This window comes from Mirounga leonina, unplaced genomic scaffold, assembly GCF_011800145.1.
Source record: "Mirounga leonina isolate KUSES-001 unplaced genomic scaffold, KU_Mleo_1.0 Mir_154, whole genome shotgun sequence".
Lineage (NCBI taxonomy): Eukaryota > Metazoa > Chordata > Mammalia > Carnivora > Phocidae > Mirounga > Mirounga leonina.
Genome location: NW_023270389.1, coordinates 25,678,518 through 25,695,282, shown reverse-complemented (window position 1 = coordinate 25,695,282; position 16,765 = coordinate 25,678,518). Strand labels below are relative to the sequence as shown.

General features: G+C 56.0%; 1 protein-coding gene across 5 annotated transcripts in view; it reads right to left on the bottom strand.

Moving 5' to 3' along the window:
- The window catches only part of PIK3C2B (phosphatidylinositol-4-phosphate 3-kinase catalytic subunit type 2 beta), a 66,185-nt gene that overhangs the window by 22,089 nt on the left and 27,331 nt on the right, over positions 1–16,765 (bottom strand). For 3 of the 5 annotated variants that reach the window (XM_035010242.1, XM_035010245.1, XM_035010246.1), the window contains 14 exons: positions 16,430–16,584; positions 15,984–16,104; positions 13,011–13,122; positions 12,766–12,845; positions 12,351–12,414; positions 10,732–10,878; positions 10,078–10,111; positions 8,532–8,727; positions 7,389–7,511; positions 3,817–3,984; positions 3,194–3,305; positions 1,814–1,956; positions 1,353–1,424; positions 372–560 (listed from right to left, as the gene is read on the bottom strand). In XM_035010242.1, coding sequence (XP_034866133.1) covers positions 372–560; positions 1,353–1,424; positions 1,814–1,956; positions 3,194–3,305; positions 3,817–3,984; positions 7,389–7,511; positions 8,532–8,727; positions 10,078–10,111; positions 10,732–10,878; positions 12,351–12,414; positions 12,766–12,845; positions 13,011–13,122; positions 15,984–16,104; positions 16,430–16,584 — 1,716 coding nt within the window. The remainder of the gene's footprint in view (positions 1–371; positions 561–1,352; positions 1,425–1,813; positions 1,957–3,193; positions 3,306–3,816; positions 3,985–7,388; positions 7,512–8,531; positions 8,728–10,077; positions 10,112–10,731; positions 10,879–12,350; positions 12,415–12,765; positions 12,846–13,010; positions 13,123–15,983; positions 16,105–16,429; positions 16,585–16,765) is intronic. The other 2 variants (XM_035010244.1, XM_035010243.1) reach the window with 2 other exon arrangements.

Sequence of the window (16,765 nt, the reverse complement as noted above, 5' to 3'; positions counted from 1 at the left end):
GGAGGTATGATGTCTGCAACTTACACTGAAATGTATTAAAAAAAATAAGATGGATATTGACGGTTGGATAGAGGGATATACACGCAAGAAAGCAAATATAGCAAATAGTTAAAATGGTTAGAATCTAGGTAGCGGGTACATGGATGTTCACTGTAAAGTTTTTGGTTTCCAAGTATGCTTGGAAAATGTTCCTAATGTCACACCGTGGGGAAAGGAGGCAAAGAAAAAGCAAAAAAGAAGCGAAGATGCCCTGAATTTCCTAGTCCACTTTACCATTTTCCCCAGGGCTGGCTCAGGCTAGCGGTGCGCAGTGCCAAGCCTTGGCTTCTGGAAGGACTCGTGGTCAAGGAAAGGTGGGTGTTACAACTCACGTGGCATGCAGGAGCCCCAGGGCATCCTGGTGATTCATGTGGGTCCACTGCTTCAGGAGAGCATAGATGTCGGGCAAGCAAGCCCACTCCCAGCTGGGGGCGCTGGCGAGCACCAGGGGGAGGGAGTTCACCTCCAAATGGCAATAGTATCGCTTCTCCCACAGGCGCTTCTTATCAGCATCCGTGAGCCTGCGGGTGGGGGTTGCAGGGGAGGTGAGCGAGAGCACTGTCAGCCACAGGGTAGGGAACTTACTCTCCAAAAGAATGCTACACATTCTCCAGTTCAGTGCTTCCCAAACTTTGCTGCACATGACAAATACCTGGGGAGGTTTATAAAGTCCCCATGCCCGGGCCACACCGACACCAAGGGAGTCAGGATGTCTGGGGAAACCAGGCAGTGGTATTTTTAAAAGATCCCCAGGTGACTGCAATGTGTGAAGCAACGTTTGGGCACCAGGGCCCAAATCTTATCTTTGATCCTGACATCTCAGGGAACATCTCAGACTGAGGCAGAATGCACAGGTCAAGGGCACCCAGTCTGCCACCGCTCCTGCGGATGCCCTTAGAGCGCCTCTCTCAAGACAAACCACCAGAGGGCAGTGGTCCCCACATGTCCGGGTCTGGATGGCCGAGAAGCCTCTGGGGCTTTCCCGGGCCAGCTGGAGGTTTTATAGAAGCCACAGCGAATTAAGCCTTGCCTGAGATCAGGTGTCTAATGGGAGAAGGGAGCTGAGGGGCTAATGAAGCAAGGGGTCAGCAGAGGAGTGCAGGCAGGGGGATCTGTAGTCACTCAGCTACGCTGGCTCCTTGGGTGGGGATGAGCCCCATCTCCCTTGCCCCCTCCAACACACACACACACACACACACACACAAGCAGGCAGGGCAGGAGCCCCCATCCCACCAGCTCCTCCAACTCCCCTCCCCCTCCAATCCTGGTAAGAGAAGCAGCCCCAAGGATGACATCAGCTTGGATTTGCTTACCCTTGAGAGCTGCCGGCCTGCCCCGACACCTGATCCTTTTTGGAAAGTGACAGGGCCAGAGAAATGCAAAGGCTGTGGGTGTGGAAGGGGCAGGAGGTGGGGGCAGGGTGGTAAGGACAGGAACCAGCTGCCCCCATGGATAGCGAGTAGTAGACAGCATATCTGGGGTGTGGGTCCTCTGGCAAGCCGAGTCTGGGCCAGGTCCCCATTGTGGGGATGGGCATTCCTAGATCCAATCAATCTCCTGACCCTGGTCTCACCACTCTGCCTAGTGTCAGCTCAGGAGAAGCCTGGAGGCTGCCCCAGCAGAGCCCTCTCTCCACCGCGTCCTGCCTCCGTGGCAATGCCCACCCCATCCCATCTCTACTCCCAAAGCAGGAGGGCGGGAACCTGGAGCTGGCGGGTGAGAGGTCAGACAGACTGGGGCCTGAGCCACACACGGGGAAGGCCCCGGGCCTCACCAGTACAAGGACTCCTTCTGCATGATGTTCTTAAGCACCCGTTGGTCTTCCTCCCGGAGGCTGCCAAACACATAGCGGGGGCTGAACTTGTCTCCAGGGGGGCTGGTGAACTTGATGTCGAAGGCTGAGGTGGGGAAGTCGATCTGGGGGATAGCGTCAGAGAAGTGGGGAGAGAGGACAGGCAGGTGAGTGAGTGAGAAGGTGAGCCGCCACCTTCCCGGCTCTCCAGCACCTCCGTCTCAGGCCGGAGGTCCTGCCTTCTTCCCTCCCTTCCTTCCCTGCAGGTTGCTTGTAAAATACCCCTTTGGACTTCGTGGGAACTTGGGACTCTGGGGAAAGCCCCTTCCAATTGTCACTTCCAGCAAAAAATGAGAAGGAAACAGAGAGAGTGAGAGGAGAATGGGCAAGTGAGAAAGAGGTTGGGGGGAGATGTAGCCAGGTGAGGGGGGGGGCCCGGCCCCAGGCCAGAACTTTGAACAGGAGTGTCACCAAGCTGAGCCACTGGGAACCTCCAAGCTGAGGCCAGGGAGCCTTCAAGGGTGGCCCTGGAAGGCACTGCTGCCTGATGGGAAGTGGGACCACATGCCAGGTGAGGGCCCTCCCGACTCTCAACCCTGTGGCCCCGGATGCCCTTGCTCTAGGATCTTCATCCTATGAAGTCGGGTATCAGAGCGGAGTGGGTCCTATGTTCCCTCAATCAACAAATATTTATTGAACCCTGATACGTTGCCAAGCAATGTTCTAGGTCCTGGGCATTGAGTCTGGTTAATTACGAGAGACAAAAATGCCTGCCTCTGGAGCTTTCATTCTGTATCATTCTATTGCATGCTATGTCCACTTTGATATTCCAGATTCCATTCCAAAGCATCTCATGATCATAAGAAAGGGGAGCCAGAAAGCAGTAACTAGACCTTGGGCTTGACCAGCTCCTCCTCTCCCCAGAGGGTGGGTCCACTCCGGGAGCGACTGGGTGGCTGGCTGCACGGGGGGTTTCCCCTCAGGCCCCAAGAGGGGACAGCTCAAATTTTATCAGACTCAGTAATACGTGGGCTCAATACAAAGGATTCCAAGTTGCTGAGCCCGGGGCGGGGAGCCGGGGGGGGGGGGGGGGCGGTGCAGGTGCTCAGGCCCTGCCTTCGGCCTCCTTGAAATCAAAGTTAACCCCCAGGAGATGGCACACAGATTCCACAGAACTCACCCTCCCACCCCGGGTCCAACCAAATTCACCCGTTTGCTTCCATCACATCAGGGCCCTGTGCCCAACGTGTCAGCAATTTCTCTTACTTCCTAGCCCAAACCTTCAGGCAGAAGACTCAGAGCTGGCTCTTGGGCAGTCCTGAGCAGCGGGTAGGAGGGAGGGTCCTGGGGCTGGGGTCTCACCTGCAGGATGACGCTATCTGGCTGGTGGAAATTAGGTGCGCTCCAACGGGCACTGGGGTTTTCCTGTGTTGCTGGCCATAAGCCCAGAAGCTTCCGACCACAGGTCAGGACTCTAAGGAGAATGGAGGGGAGGGGAATGAGCCAACAAACACGATGGTTTTCCTCCTGCTCCCCCATCCAAAAATCTGCCTTTGAAACAACCACCCAACTCTGTCATTCTTAGATCACAGGCTCTTCCTTCTTCCAGGTCCTATAAAAGCACACCCCCTCCAGGAAGCCTCTGGATGACCTGGTGGTGGGGATGCCCCATGAGGCAGAGAGGTGGACTAGATGACCTCTAAGGCCCTTCCAGTGACAGGGCCAGATGACGTTACCCAAGCACTCTGTTTCCACGCATGCACACACCGCCCCCAGCCCCATCCTGCCCAGAAGCTCTTGGTTACATCACCTGTCCTGGTCTCTACTCCTGTGCCTTGGTCCCCCAGCTAGGGCCCTCTGGACTCTGTGGGTGAGCCCCACATGGCCAACTGTCCCAAGGGGCACTGGCCAGCGCAGCACCAGGCCCCTCTATCCCCCTCCTTCCCTTCCAAGGCCAAGAAGCCACTGGCGTGGGAACCACGTACTGCCTAAAGTTGAAGAGTGGGGTAGTGACCCAGCCCAGGGCTTCCGGCAAACGCCGCTGCTTATTGGCCTCGGAGGAGCTCCCAGGCAAGGGGATGGGCAGAGCGTAGAGTGTGGCACAGAGCAGGGTCTCCCGAGGCAGCCGGTTCACCTGCACGGGGAAGCAGATCCTGGGGAGGACAGGAAACCAAGTCAGGAGGTGCCACCCTTGTGGCGTCAAGGGACAGGTGGCCCAGGAAGCCGAGCGGAGGCTGAGAACTCGACCTGCCTCTCGGGATATCAGATGTGCTCCCTGGGGAAGCCTGGAACCAGGACAGGTCCCAAACGGTAGGCGCAACCTCCACGGGATGCGCCCAGAAGCACACTGCTGTCTCTGCAGCCTCTCAGTACAGTGGGCCTAACATCCCGATTTGGGGGCCACCCGCGGTGACCAGACAGAACTTGGGTAGCCAGAGCCATCTCAGAGTTCCGACGACTACAGGTCCCATAGTGAAGCCACACGCCCCCGGTTTCAGGATTTCTGCAGAGGGTCACCAAGAAGCTGCAAGTCCTCTTGACAATCCTCATCCCTCCCCCACTTCCCAGGCTGAAAAAGCAAGGAGGAAGAGGCAGCAGGGTGTTCTTTGCCCTCAGGCCACCCTCCCCCAATAGTCCTCCCACTGTCTGTCCTCTCCTGTCCCCTTCTTCTCTCAACCCCCAGGGCACAACATGGTCTGCTGTCACCCCAAAAACATTTTCAAAACCAAAGGGTTAAAGAGAAGGGGCTTCCCAAAGTCCCTGGGGGGAGAGCAAGCAAACTGGCCAGCGATGATAAGAACTGAGACACGTAAGCCTTGCCACCACCCCAGTCCAGATGTGTTCTCCGGGGGCTCCTCTGCCCAGATCACGCCCAGCCACTCCCTCCAAGCTCAGGAAAAGGAGCTGGGGTGGGGTGAGGGAAAGAGAGGAGGGGAGCTGTGGAAAGCGAGGGAGGACCCACATTACCTTCTGGGGAAGCTGTCCCTGGGCCAAAGTCCACACTGTCACGCCCTCCTGGCCAGCCCAGGGCAGTTTCTACGCCAGAGGGCACAGAGGCAGGGCGGCCACCCCCAAGGTTCTGAGGGGCCCCCCGATCAAGCAGCCTCCCTCCACTGCTGCCCCTCACTCCTGCAGGAAAGTCTCCACCTAAGTGAGGCACTCCCTCCCACCCGCCAGAGACTGGCAGAGCCCTGCTGTCCCAGCTGCTGTACCCTGGGCGCCCACGGCTATAATTAGGGCCCCTCCAGCAGCCAGCAGACATGCGAGGCCCGGGCTTGGCTAGTGGATGGCAGAGCGCAGCCGCTGGGCCTATTTTGAGAGTGAGCTGATCCCAGTACTGCGGAGGCAGGACAGTCAGCTGACCCCACAGCAAAGTGGAGAGGGGGCTGGTGCTGACCCCTCTCTTGTCAGCCCAGAAGAGGCTTCTGGCTGTGCATCCGGAGGCAAAGAGAATAGGAAGCCACAACCCTTAGAACCAGCCAGGATCCCCTTCTCCTCAGTCCTCGAGTCCATCTAGCATTCCAAAACCTCTCCCACAGACCATCATCCGGGGTCCGTCAGGATAACCAGTATACTGACTGCAGCCTGAACCTCCTCCCTGCCTGAGAAACCCCTCTCCTTCCCTCTGCAGCCATTCCTCAACGTCACATCACAAGGGCCACCTCCTCCAGGAAGGACTCCTGGGATGTGCCGGTTCCAGTCCTGGTTTTGCTACTCGCAACCTCAGAACGGTGCACACCTCGACCCTGGGTTCCTCTTCAGTGGAGAGCGGAACACAGCTTCACTTGTGTGATGTGTGTACACATTGTGTGCTTTTTGCTACGGAACACTGAGGCTTCTGCACTGGACTGGGCTATGCAAATAGGATTTGCATGCACAAATATCTCCGTGTACCAGTCATTGTGTCAGTCACTTGGAACAGGGAAACCGGAACTGAGAAGGCTCCCCCAGCTAAAAAGATGACAAGGATGAAGAAGAAAGCATTTATCACATGCTGGCTACTGTGCCATGCACTTTACTTGCAATGTCCCAGAAGTTCTCACACGGCCCTACAAGTGAGGCCCTATTACTTCCCAAGGTTCCACCTATAGTTAGGGTGAGTGCGCCCAAGCCCGTGCTCTGAACCCTACACTGTAGCGTCTTCTCCCAGATGCCATGATCCTGACCATGAAGGTGCCACGAGCCTCTGTGGGGCATGGGGATGGGGAGCGCGGAGAGGAAATCTCCACAGGCTCTAGGCAGGGACCAGCCCTTTGGGATTCGAGGCTGAATCTAAGACAGGGAGTGGAAGGAGACCCACAGAGCAGGCAGGCCGAGGTAGGGCAGGCCAGGCCAGGCCAGGCTCTATGCCGCTGAGACTCTATGGGAAGAGAGGCTTGGGCCAATGTTGTGGGGTCTGCCTGGGTTGGAGCACTTGACTGCACGACCCCCTTGGCAGCGAAGTCATCGAGGCCCACGGGGCGGAAGGTGATGGTGAAACTCCAAAGCCATCGGAGGCAGCCATCCCCTGCCTCCAAAGAGTCTCTCTGGCCCCAGTGGTTGTTTGATGAAAGCTTTATGTACCGCTTTATTACTCTGTAACTTACACAGGTGTGAAGACAGGAGAAGGGCCTGCCTTCCCAGCTGTCCGTCTGTTAAATACCCCACCTCTCGCAGTGCCTGCACAGACTCTGCCTCGGCCTATTTTGGCAATCTTGGCCTCCCCGAGGACCCTGCTCGGCCTCTAATCTGCACTCCAAATATTGAAGTTCTAGTTCTGCTCTGCAAATAAGGACTCAGACACAGCCAGTCTGGGGAAGTGAAGCTGGGGGCAGCAAACAAGGGGCTTTCTGGCAGTCTGGAGGAAGGGCAGGGCGCAGCACAGAAAGGGCACAGGGCGGGCACACACCTGCAGTGCCTCCCCGCCGACACGTGCTTGCCTCCATTTCCCTCCTGCCCTGCCTGGCAGACGCCTACCTTCCCGACAGCAAATGCTGGTAATAAATGCTGATTACTACCACCTTGTGCTTGTGGTTTCATACTTATATTTATACTCTATCTCATTTCAATGCCACAATGGCCTCTGAATTAAACAATTGGCCCCACTTTACAGTTTGAGGCACAGAGAGGCCAAAGAGAATGTAGGACTAGAGACAGAGCTAGAAAGAGAGGCTTATTCCTGTGGCTCCCAGCCCACTCTTCTTTCCTCTGGACAACCTGCCCTTTCCCTCCTAGAAGGAAAAAAGCACAACCCCTCTCCGTATTAGATGGAAACTTGGGGAAGAAGGGAGAGGATGAGAATCCCTCAAGCTAGTTAAACCTTAAAAGGAGACAAGATCAAGACGATGAATTATTATGAAAGCCAACCACGAACTTTTATACGATCCTTTATGGTTTACAGAGAGAGCCTTTGTGCATTAGAAATGGTACTTGACCCCATCTAAGGGTTAAGGAAACGGAGACTCAAGAGGCTGAGGGTCTGTGTAGGTAGGGTTCGTGGTGGGGCCTGGTGTACTGCAGGTGTGGGCCCCTCTGTGGGGTCTGCAGGGGCGGCCCAGGGCCCAGGGGGAGGGCTTACTGCTGGTCCCAGATGATGAGGTGGAAGAGGTACTTGGAAAAGTGAGCCCTTCGGGTGTACAAGGAGCTGCAGAGTTCCTTCCCGCCATGGCTGAGGGAGCAGGAGAGGTAGAAATCTTCATAGCTACAACAGAAAGAGAAGAAGGACGCTCAGCTTCCAAACCCCATCACAGTCACCCAGCCTATGCCAAGCTCCATTTCTCCTGTGAGGACTCCTCCCTGTTCCCTGGGGGCCACGGGACACAAAAGTCAAAGTGGATTTGAGAAAGCTTCAGGAGAAGCAACTGGATCTGGATCCCTCCGCCCACCTTCAGGCTCCATGCTGGGCCCACGGTTTTCCTCCCTTTACTGGGGACCAGCCCGCACAGCCACCTCCTTACAGTTGGTGGGTGCCTGTGTGCGCATGCACAAGAGACAAGGGTGGGGGGGATGAAATCGACATATGCCGACGTGAATGCCAACACATGGGGGTCCCTGTGGCTCGTGACAGGTGCCCGACAGAAGAGGTCAGAGAAGGCCCTGGTTTCCCAGGCTGCCTCCTTTGTTCTCCGCCAATCGCCCAGGGGAATACATTAAGTGAGGAACAAAGAGAGAGGGGGAAGGGGGGGGGGGTCCGGAAAGGAGGGAGGTGGAGCCAAATGCCTTTTCCCCCAGGCCCTGGATGCCAGGGACCAGGCGGAGGAGCTGAGGATTACCAAATGAAGGCTCCCCCTCCACCCACCCGTGCAGGCCTAGGGAACTGCCCACAAAGGGTCATCTCCCACCTCCCCACCCCCCTCCCATTGTGCATCTGCAGGGAAGTGCAGTCATTGGCCTTGGGGCAGGCACTGAATCTGGGAAGCCGCCATCTGTCGCAGTGTCTCCATCAGCTGGCCTGGGACGGGTGGGGGGCAGGGATGCCGATGCAACCAGCTCTGAGGGGGCCTGGCAGGATCTGACCACTGCAGCCTCCTCTCCGATCCCAGGGCACCTCCTGCCTCTCCTTGGGATGTCCCTGCCCACAGTCCCCCACCATCAGGCCCTTGGTGCACCACAATGCCTCAGACCGTCCACTCAGGACAGTGGGGTTGCACGCAGACAGGGAGAAGCCATCTGAAAGTCACACTCCGCTCGCTCCCTGGAGGACATTCAGCCCTGGGCTCACCTGGTAGCCCAGGTGATGGGGATGCGGTGGGTGGCATAGACAGTGAAGGCCAGGGGCCCAGAGAAATGGCAGGCCTCCTGGACCAGATCGTGCTTGCGGCTCCCGTGCACGGCCGTCTGGAAGTCCGCATCGAACGTGCTGCAGTACAGCTCCACCAGGTCCAAGATGGCGGCCGTCAGAGCTTCCACAACCTTCTCTGTGAAAGGAACGGGTCAGAAGGAAAGGTCACAAGGGCTCAGCGCGCCCCATCCTGTTGCCATGGCACTGGGGAGGATGGTGTACCCCAGGGCAGTAGTCCCCAAATGCCAGTCGGTTTCCAACAGCCACGACAAGGTTCACCCAGCCATTGGTGAAATGAGGGGGAAAGAGCAGAATCATGTCATGAGCTTCTCACAAAACGATACTCAATTTTATTATTACCGTTTTAAATATCAGGGTCTCCTTGGTTTTGTTTTATAAAGACTTTGAGAGAGAAAGAGAGCGTGAGAGAGAGAGAGAGAGAGAGAGAGAGAGAGAGAGCGCGCGCATGCGCGCACAAGCAGGAGGGAGGAGTAGAGGGAGAAGCAGGCTTCCCGCGGAGCAGGGAGCCCGATGCGGGGCTCGATCCCAGGACCCTGGGACCACGACCTGAGCTGAAGGCAGATGCTTCACCGACTGAGGCACCCAGGCGCCCAACACTCAATTTTAAACATTCTCCTTATTTTTACATAGGGCTACTTATTTTGTGTTAAAATGTCTTTTCTTTTGGGAAATAGTGGGAAATCATCATTAAATGATCATTTAAAAGTCATTGCTTGGCAAAAGAAAAGCAGACAATTTCTATGTTGGTCCTTAAAATAAATGCTTTGTTCAGGGTGCCTGGGTGGCTCAGTCGGTTAAGCATCTGCCTTCAGCTCAGGTCATGATACCAGGGTCCTAGGATCGAGCCCCGCATCAGGCTCCTCAGCGGAGAGCCTGCTTCTCCCTCTCCCTCTGCTCCCACTCCCCCTGCTTGTGCTCTCTCTCTCTCTCTCAAATAAATAAATAATCTTTAAAATAAAATGAAATAAAATAATGCATTGTGGGGCAGGTTATTAATTCATGGAATCCAAAAGACTGGGAATCACTGACCAAGAATCCCAGAGAGCAAAGTTCCGCTTGAAAGACTCACTCCTAGTGAAAAATTCTTTATCACCTTCTCCGCAGGCCCATTCTGAGTTGGAAATACAGGTGTCATGAGCCTCCTGAAGAATAATGACAGCCCTACCCTAGTGAGAGTTTTCTCCTCTGGAGCCCAGGGCTAATTTTGCCTCACCACCCCCAGCCTCCCACGTATATCGCCTCATCACCATCTCCCAGGGACACCACAGGAATAACTAGTAAAAATAATGAGAAAACATTTTGTGGAAAGAAATGTGCTCTCCAGCTGGAAAACACACACACACACACACACACACGCACGCAGACCTGGACCCATAAATCAAAGGGCCAGGGAGAAAAAGGAATCTGGGCAGAGACCTATTTTCAGCTGCCCCCGCTGAATAAAGACAGAGAGGAGTTCCCTTACCTCGGTTTTCCCTCACAGCCAAGACAGTGGGATCCTATTGGGGGAAAAGGAGAGGGAGGGGAGCTTCAGGGCTGTGGCCTTTTTTGGCATAGCTGGAAGAAGGGCTTTCCACAGCTGTGCTCATCTGGACCAGACTGGCCTGAAATGTGAGGCGCAGAGAGAGAATCCCCAGAGAAGACCTCATCACGGTTTATACCAGAGCCACGTGATGGACAGAGGGAGCCAGACCAAGGTTAAAGTCGTGTCCACCCAAATGAGACACTCCCACCCTCGGGCCACTCCAGCCCAGGTCACGGTGGCTACCTTGCTGGCCCTGTGTGTTCAGCATGCGGCCCCCACTGTGGAGTCACAGAGCCCCTGGCTCAGGGGAGGGTTTGGTTTTGCACCCTGACGGGTATGCAAAGCGCCAGGCAATGCCTCGGTGATGATGAATAAAGCCTTTGCCAGCCCGGGTTCCTCGCAATCAGTGCCGGGGCGGACCCTCAACTGCCCTCATCCTCAGGAAGAGGGGACACAAGAACTCTTGTGGTAAATTCCAAACTTGCAAGATGGAGGTGGAGAGAGGACCTTTTGAGTAAGTGGGCACCTCGTCACCCAGCTACCTGTGACTACTGTTCTCCTCCTCCCCCACATTAGCGCTCTGAGCCCCGTTACCTTCTGAATTTTCGGCTGCATACGGGAGGGGCAGGGGGGCAGCTGGTTGAGGGCGCTGGTGATCTCAGGGGTCTCCACGGCGGCTAGGGCGTTGCAGATGGCTTTGACGGACTGGACCACCCTGTCGGCCTTCAGTGGGAAATCCCCCTATGGGAGGCGGCACAGCGAGGCTGGCAGGCGAGCACTCTCAGCCCCCAGCACCCACACTATTGAAGGAACGGGTTGTGGGGAGTAGGGCTTCATGACCCTCAGGAGTAAGAGTGGACTCCCATGCTTGATTTTCAAACATCCAGCATTAGCAAACAATCGCTCCTCTTGAATTAGATGAGCCATGCCCAGGCTTCTAGGTCTTTCGCCCATCCTCCCTGAACCTCCTCTGATTCCCAGACTCCCTCTGGCAGCTACTGTACAAACACATAACACACATACATCCCCCAGAGACATGCAGTTTTAATAAAACCAATCCATAGGGAATAGCAAGGAAGCTGGAGACCATATTCAGGCCCCTTTGCCCAGGCCGCCTTACAACTCTTATTGTCACCTAGACCTTCCAGGGGGATGCCAAGGCACCACAGGCAGGCCACACCCATGCGTTCTCCTCTGCACTTGGCCTCCTGCAGTTTTCTCACTCGGAATCACCTCACCTGTCCTGTCCTGATTACCTACGGAAGTTCAAATCATGGACCGGCGAACACCCAGCTCCTTCTCACAGCCCCCTGGCCGGTCTTCTTATCCCTCTCCAAGAGCCCGTGATGAACTCATAACCACCCTGTTCTGTCTACTAACAGCCTTGTGTTACTATCCTGTCTTGCTAGCAGGAACACACACTCCCTAAAGGCTAAGACAATCTTTATGCTTCTCTACCCACAGCAGCCACTGACATAGAGCCAGACTCGTACACAAAAGGTGCTCAGAGACCTTCCCGCTCATCCCGGTAAACGTGGGCATGGAGGAGAGGCTGCCGGAGAAGGGATTCCGGTGGTGGGTGGAGGACTGAGCTACACATAATGCTCAACTCCCCCAAAGGCAAGAGTCCATGACCACTGTGCACTGGAACCATGAGATAGGGATTAGTTTTGAAGATCGCTGTCCTTTTTTTTTTTAAACCTTCATGACATTTGGGGCAAATGTTTATTCACATGGTTTCGCAGCTTAAAACTCCACGAGAATCCAAGTGAGGAGAGTCCCGGCCCTTGCCTACCTCTGGGACCCTTCACCTCCTGACGGTTTCCTACCTGTGACTCCAGCACATCAGAGCGTCTCAAATCAGAGGTTCCTGGGCATTGCTCATAGGATGCACACTCTGGTGCACATTCAAGTACAGGAGCCGGGGGGACATCTCTATGTCCCTTAGCTTTGGAGACGCCCTACTCCGGAGACAGGGATCAGGGCATGGTTCTTGACCTGCTTCCACAGAGGAGCAGAACCCCTCTTGCCAACTGCCCAACAGCCAGCAGCCTTGGTTTGCCCATGGGCTAGGGGAATGGGAAGAAGTGCTCTGCTGATAGATCTTCAATGTCTACTCCAGATCCCTTTAGGGCTGGCTGATCCCAGGATGACTTTGGGAAAGCAGGGGAGGAGCTCTGGGCAGCTGGGCCAGCCCCACGATGGATACTCACATCAGCTAGCAGGAAAGCATCCACTTCATTATGGTATGTGTCGAACAGAAGATCCAGGGCCTGCCTGGGGAGTTGGGGACAGGGAAAAGTCATAGGAGAGGTCAGGACAGGCCCAAGGTACTGGGAGACCCATTCTCTCCCTCCTTCCCCACAGCTCAGGATTCGGGCTCTAGTTTAAAGGGGTTCCCACTCTTTCTATAGGTTCACCACCCCTCACCTGGAGAATGATGGCAAAGTACTAGAGGGAAGAGATGTAACACACCCTAGAGTGGGGATCTCCTCCTAGAATACTCTTGGGTCTCATCCCAGACACCTGTAAGAACCCCTGGCACTGGCAGAAAGGCAAGCAAGTTATCCGTTGGGGTCCCCTCCCAGTTCCTGTTTGGCCCACATCCAAGATGGCACCCACGCTCACCTGCTGATGGTCTGTTTGACTGGCCTCTCTTGCAGATGGACGAGGTAGTTCAAGGTGGAGGGGCTCTGGTCATCATTCACCTGTGTAAGAAGCATCCTATTCAGAGAGGAGCGGTACCTTTATCATAACCCGGCGCTCCTACCCTACTCCCACTGAATGTGCTCTGTATCACCTTCTACCCACCCCACCTCCCCATCCCTGTGCAGCCATCCACTACCCCCCCCCCCACCCCACCCCGCACGAACCGTCCGGGCCAGGTCACTGCGTACAGCTTTCAGCTCCATCATCTGTAGCCGAATGTCGATGTCAAACTTGCGGCAATATTGAATGTACTCGTGGCTGCCCAGGGCATGCTTGCTGGTGGAACAGGGGGACAAGACCATTAACACCCCGGGCACTCAGTGGGAAGGGAGATGTATACCTTAACCTTGGGGAGAGAGAAATAAGAGGAAGCGGGCAGTGAAGGGGGGGACTACCTGGGCTCCTGGAAAATGTCCTTGTAAAGCTCAGGGGAAAAAACAGAAGTCTGTCTAAAGAAAAGCCACCTAATACACGTAACCTTGGTCTGTATAAACGCTGACTTTCCTAGGCATTTATTATCTGTATCATCATCACCGATTGCTCCAGGGGTGGGCCTTCTGGAGGGAGTTGGGTACAGAGATTTCTCGGGGGAGGGCGTTGATTAAACCCCATTCTCTCAGCTTTGGTATACAGGAACTTTGGAAGTCACCTGTGCTCCAGCTGGGAAATGGAGCTCACTGAGCGACACTCTTCCCACCCTGTGGTGCTCAGTCTCCCACCCCCTTACCATCGGCGACTGGGGTGCTGAGGCCAACCAAATAAACCCACCAAGATTCTAGGTCTGTTATTCCCGAGCCCAAAAAAATCTCTTCACCCCTTCATCCATGGGTCCTGTCCGACTGTGAATACAACACACATCTCTACAGACTTCCTGACCAACACCCACCTGCAGGCCATTCACTGCTTAAGTGACAACACAGGAGACCCTGTTGACCCGAGTCTCAGAGGAGGCCTCGGGAGTCCCTCTGTGACCCAGCCTTTTCCTCCCTCCCAAATCACATCATAATCAGAAAGGAAACCCAGGAGAAGGGGCAGAGGGAGTCTGTCCTGCAGACCAGCACTGCAGGCCTGGGCCGGGTCCCAGCAGCTGGGTAACAGAAGCCGGAAAGGGACTTCCTTCCTCGGCAGAGCTGGGAATCTAGGCCAGAAATGGAGGGGAGAGGAGAGGAGCAAAGGGGAGGAGTCTGTGCAGCAACCCAAGAGGTGGCGGCCTGAGACCGGTCTGGGTCCAGCTGGGACTGAAGGGGTTCTTCACATCCTGAGGGGCCAAGCCTCAGATCTAGGCCCCAACCTGCCAAGGCTGAGCTGGAGCTAAACCATGGGGGTGGAGAGGCTGGGCAAGGGGGGTCTGGTGGGAGTGCCCCAGGAGGAAGGAAGAGTGTGGTAGGGGTGGGGGAGGCAGCAGGAAACCAGCCCTCCCCTGGGACCGTCTCAAGGTTCTTATCTGAGAGCAGCCTGCATCCTGGACCTACCACGCCCCCTCAGCATCAGCCCCTGCTCAGCCAGGGTAGGAAACCACAGGGCTTCCTTGGGAGCCAGCAGCTTTCTGGAACCCCCAGAGGGTCTGTCCACCCCCACCCAAGGCAGCTGTCTGGTACTCAGGGGTCCAGGCTTTTCTGCTGGGTGGGAGGGAAGAGAAGAGCCTCCGTGGAAGAGGGGAGCTTCGGGACCATGAGTCATGGACACTGGGGTCCCCTGGGGACTTAATTGACCTTCTCTGTGGAAGGCCTTCCTCTGTGTGCATTCAGCTTAGAGTGGGAGGGGCATGACCCTAGGACCACTGATCCGGTTGCACCTCACACTGAACACTCCAGCGAGATCTTCGCAGGAAGTCAGAACCTGATAGCCTGTCTACCATCTTTGGCCCTGGGGGCTCAAGGACTAGGACAGTATCCAGCTGATCTGGATCCCCATCTCTCTTCCCTTTGGGCTGGTCCTTCCCTGCTCATTGCGGCCTTCTTACATGCAGTCCTTACTACGTTTTAGGGAAGAAACTGAGGATCAGGGTTTTACAACTAGTAAGTGGCAAGCTAGAACCCAAACCAGCCATACTGGTGTGATCCATTACGCCCCTTGTTCCCTTACAACAGTGCCTGGAGTGCTCTCTGCCAGGAGACCCTGAGTCTAGGACCCCTTCTTACGCCTCTACGGAAGGTGAGTACACATTGAACACACTTGAACAGTGCTCCTGGGGCGGTGCCACTCAGGGCCCTGCCCTTCCTTTCCCCAAGGTGAAAGAAACCAGTCAAGAACTGCTCTGGCCTTTGGTGAAGCATCCCTGCATCTCGAGCCAGTGGTGGTGCTCATCCAGCCCTCCTAAGAACTGAGACCCAGGCCCCTCCTTTCCCCACCGCCAAGGCCTGCTTTCTTTGCGTGGCCAGGGGAAGTGGGCAGTAGGCAGCCAGAGGCTTGGGGAGGAAAGCATATCTCTTTTTTCCTTATCTGCTGCCTTCTGGCTGATTCTAGAGCCTGCCCACAGCCCTACTCCCAGAAGGGTGTATTCCTTCCCACTCCCACCCCAGCACCCAGAGCCCCAGGGCAGTGCAAGGGGCAGAGCTGTAGCTGGTCCACATCAGACTTTCTAGGAGGCTGCCTGCTGCCCAGGGCACTGGGTAGAGAGGAGCTGGACGTAAGCCTTTGCTGGATAACCAGCTGCACATGCCAGTGGGGGAAAGGCTTATTGGCAGGGAAACGGGGAAGAGGGAGCAACTGTAATTTTTCCCCTAAGTTCCGCAAGGGCACTTCTGCCCAGTCCTCCATCTGCCCCTGACCATAAAGACACACAATCTAGGAGAAGTAGCCCCTGACAGTCCCCTCCCCGCCCCTCGGCCCCACACCCACATCTCTCCACACGCAGACGTCTGCAAGCAGATATGACTTAGTCTTTGCCTGGTCCCAGCTCCAAGCTCTTTCCACAGCAGACTTGGCTCAGAAGCCGGCCAGCCCTGCTGGAAGACAGAGTGCCTGGGGAAAGTGCGACGTGGCTGTGCGTGTGCCCAGAAAGCAGCCGTGGGATCAGGGAGGGGCTACCAGCCCCAGGCCGTGAGCCCAGCACCACCCCGAGGAAGCCCCTTGACAATCCTACCACGCCAAAGGCAGGTGCCGCTTCCTACCCGCTTTCCCCACAGTTCACTCACTTCTGCAGGAACTCCTCCAGCCCACAGGGCTTCAGCACAAAGTTCCCCACGTCCACATCCCTCAGTTCATCGTGGGTGTAGCACAGAGTCTGGTGGATGAGCAAGTCTACAGTGGAAGAACCTGTAAGGGGTGGGGCAGGGGAGCAATGATGGGGGGAACCGGGGAAGGTGGGGCTCAGCATCCCCACGCTGATCGCCCTATTCCTGGCTAAACATTCTCCAGCACCACGGCTATCCAGATAAAGCAGGCGAACACACAGTTTGGGCTTGGGGAAAATGACCGTGGGCCCCTAAAGCTGGCCCCAGAGCCAGTCCCCCAGAGGAGCATCCCCACTGCCCCTCAGGGCCACAGGTGGGGTGGGACTTGAGGTCAAAGGATCCTGTAGTCCAGACCACAGCCATCCCTGCTCCACCTCAAAGGATACTCATCCGTCCTCCCCACTTACAGTTGCAGGTAAAAGTGAGTGGCTCCTGTAGGCTGTCACACAACACGGTCACCTTCAGGTTGACCTCATCCCCAAGGTGCTCTGGGCTCGGGGTGACAGCACTCCAGACATATCCAGTGAGGGAGTAGTCTTGGATGTCAGAGCCAGATCGAAGGCTGTACAGAAAGAGAGGGAGAAGGATCCTCACTGTGCCTTCAGAAGAGAGCAGTTGAGAAGACACCTGCTGGAACCCTTCCACCCTGAGGCCAAGGTCCCTTCTGTCCCTGCTCAGCCCGGCCCTCCAGGTCTGCAGCCCGGGATTGGGGCAGTGGGGAAGCAGCTCTGGGAAGCCATGTT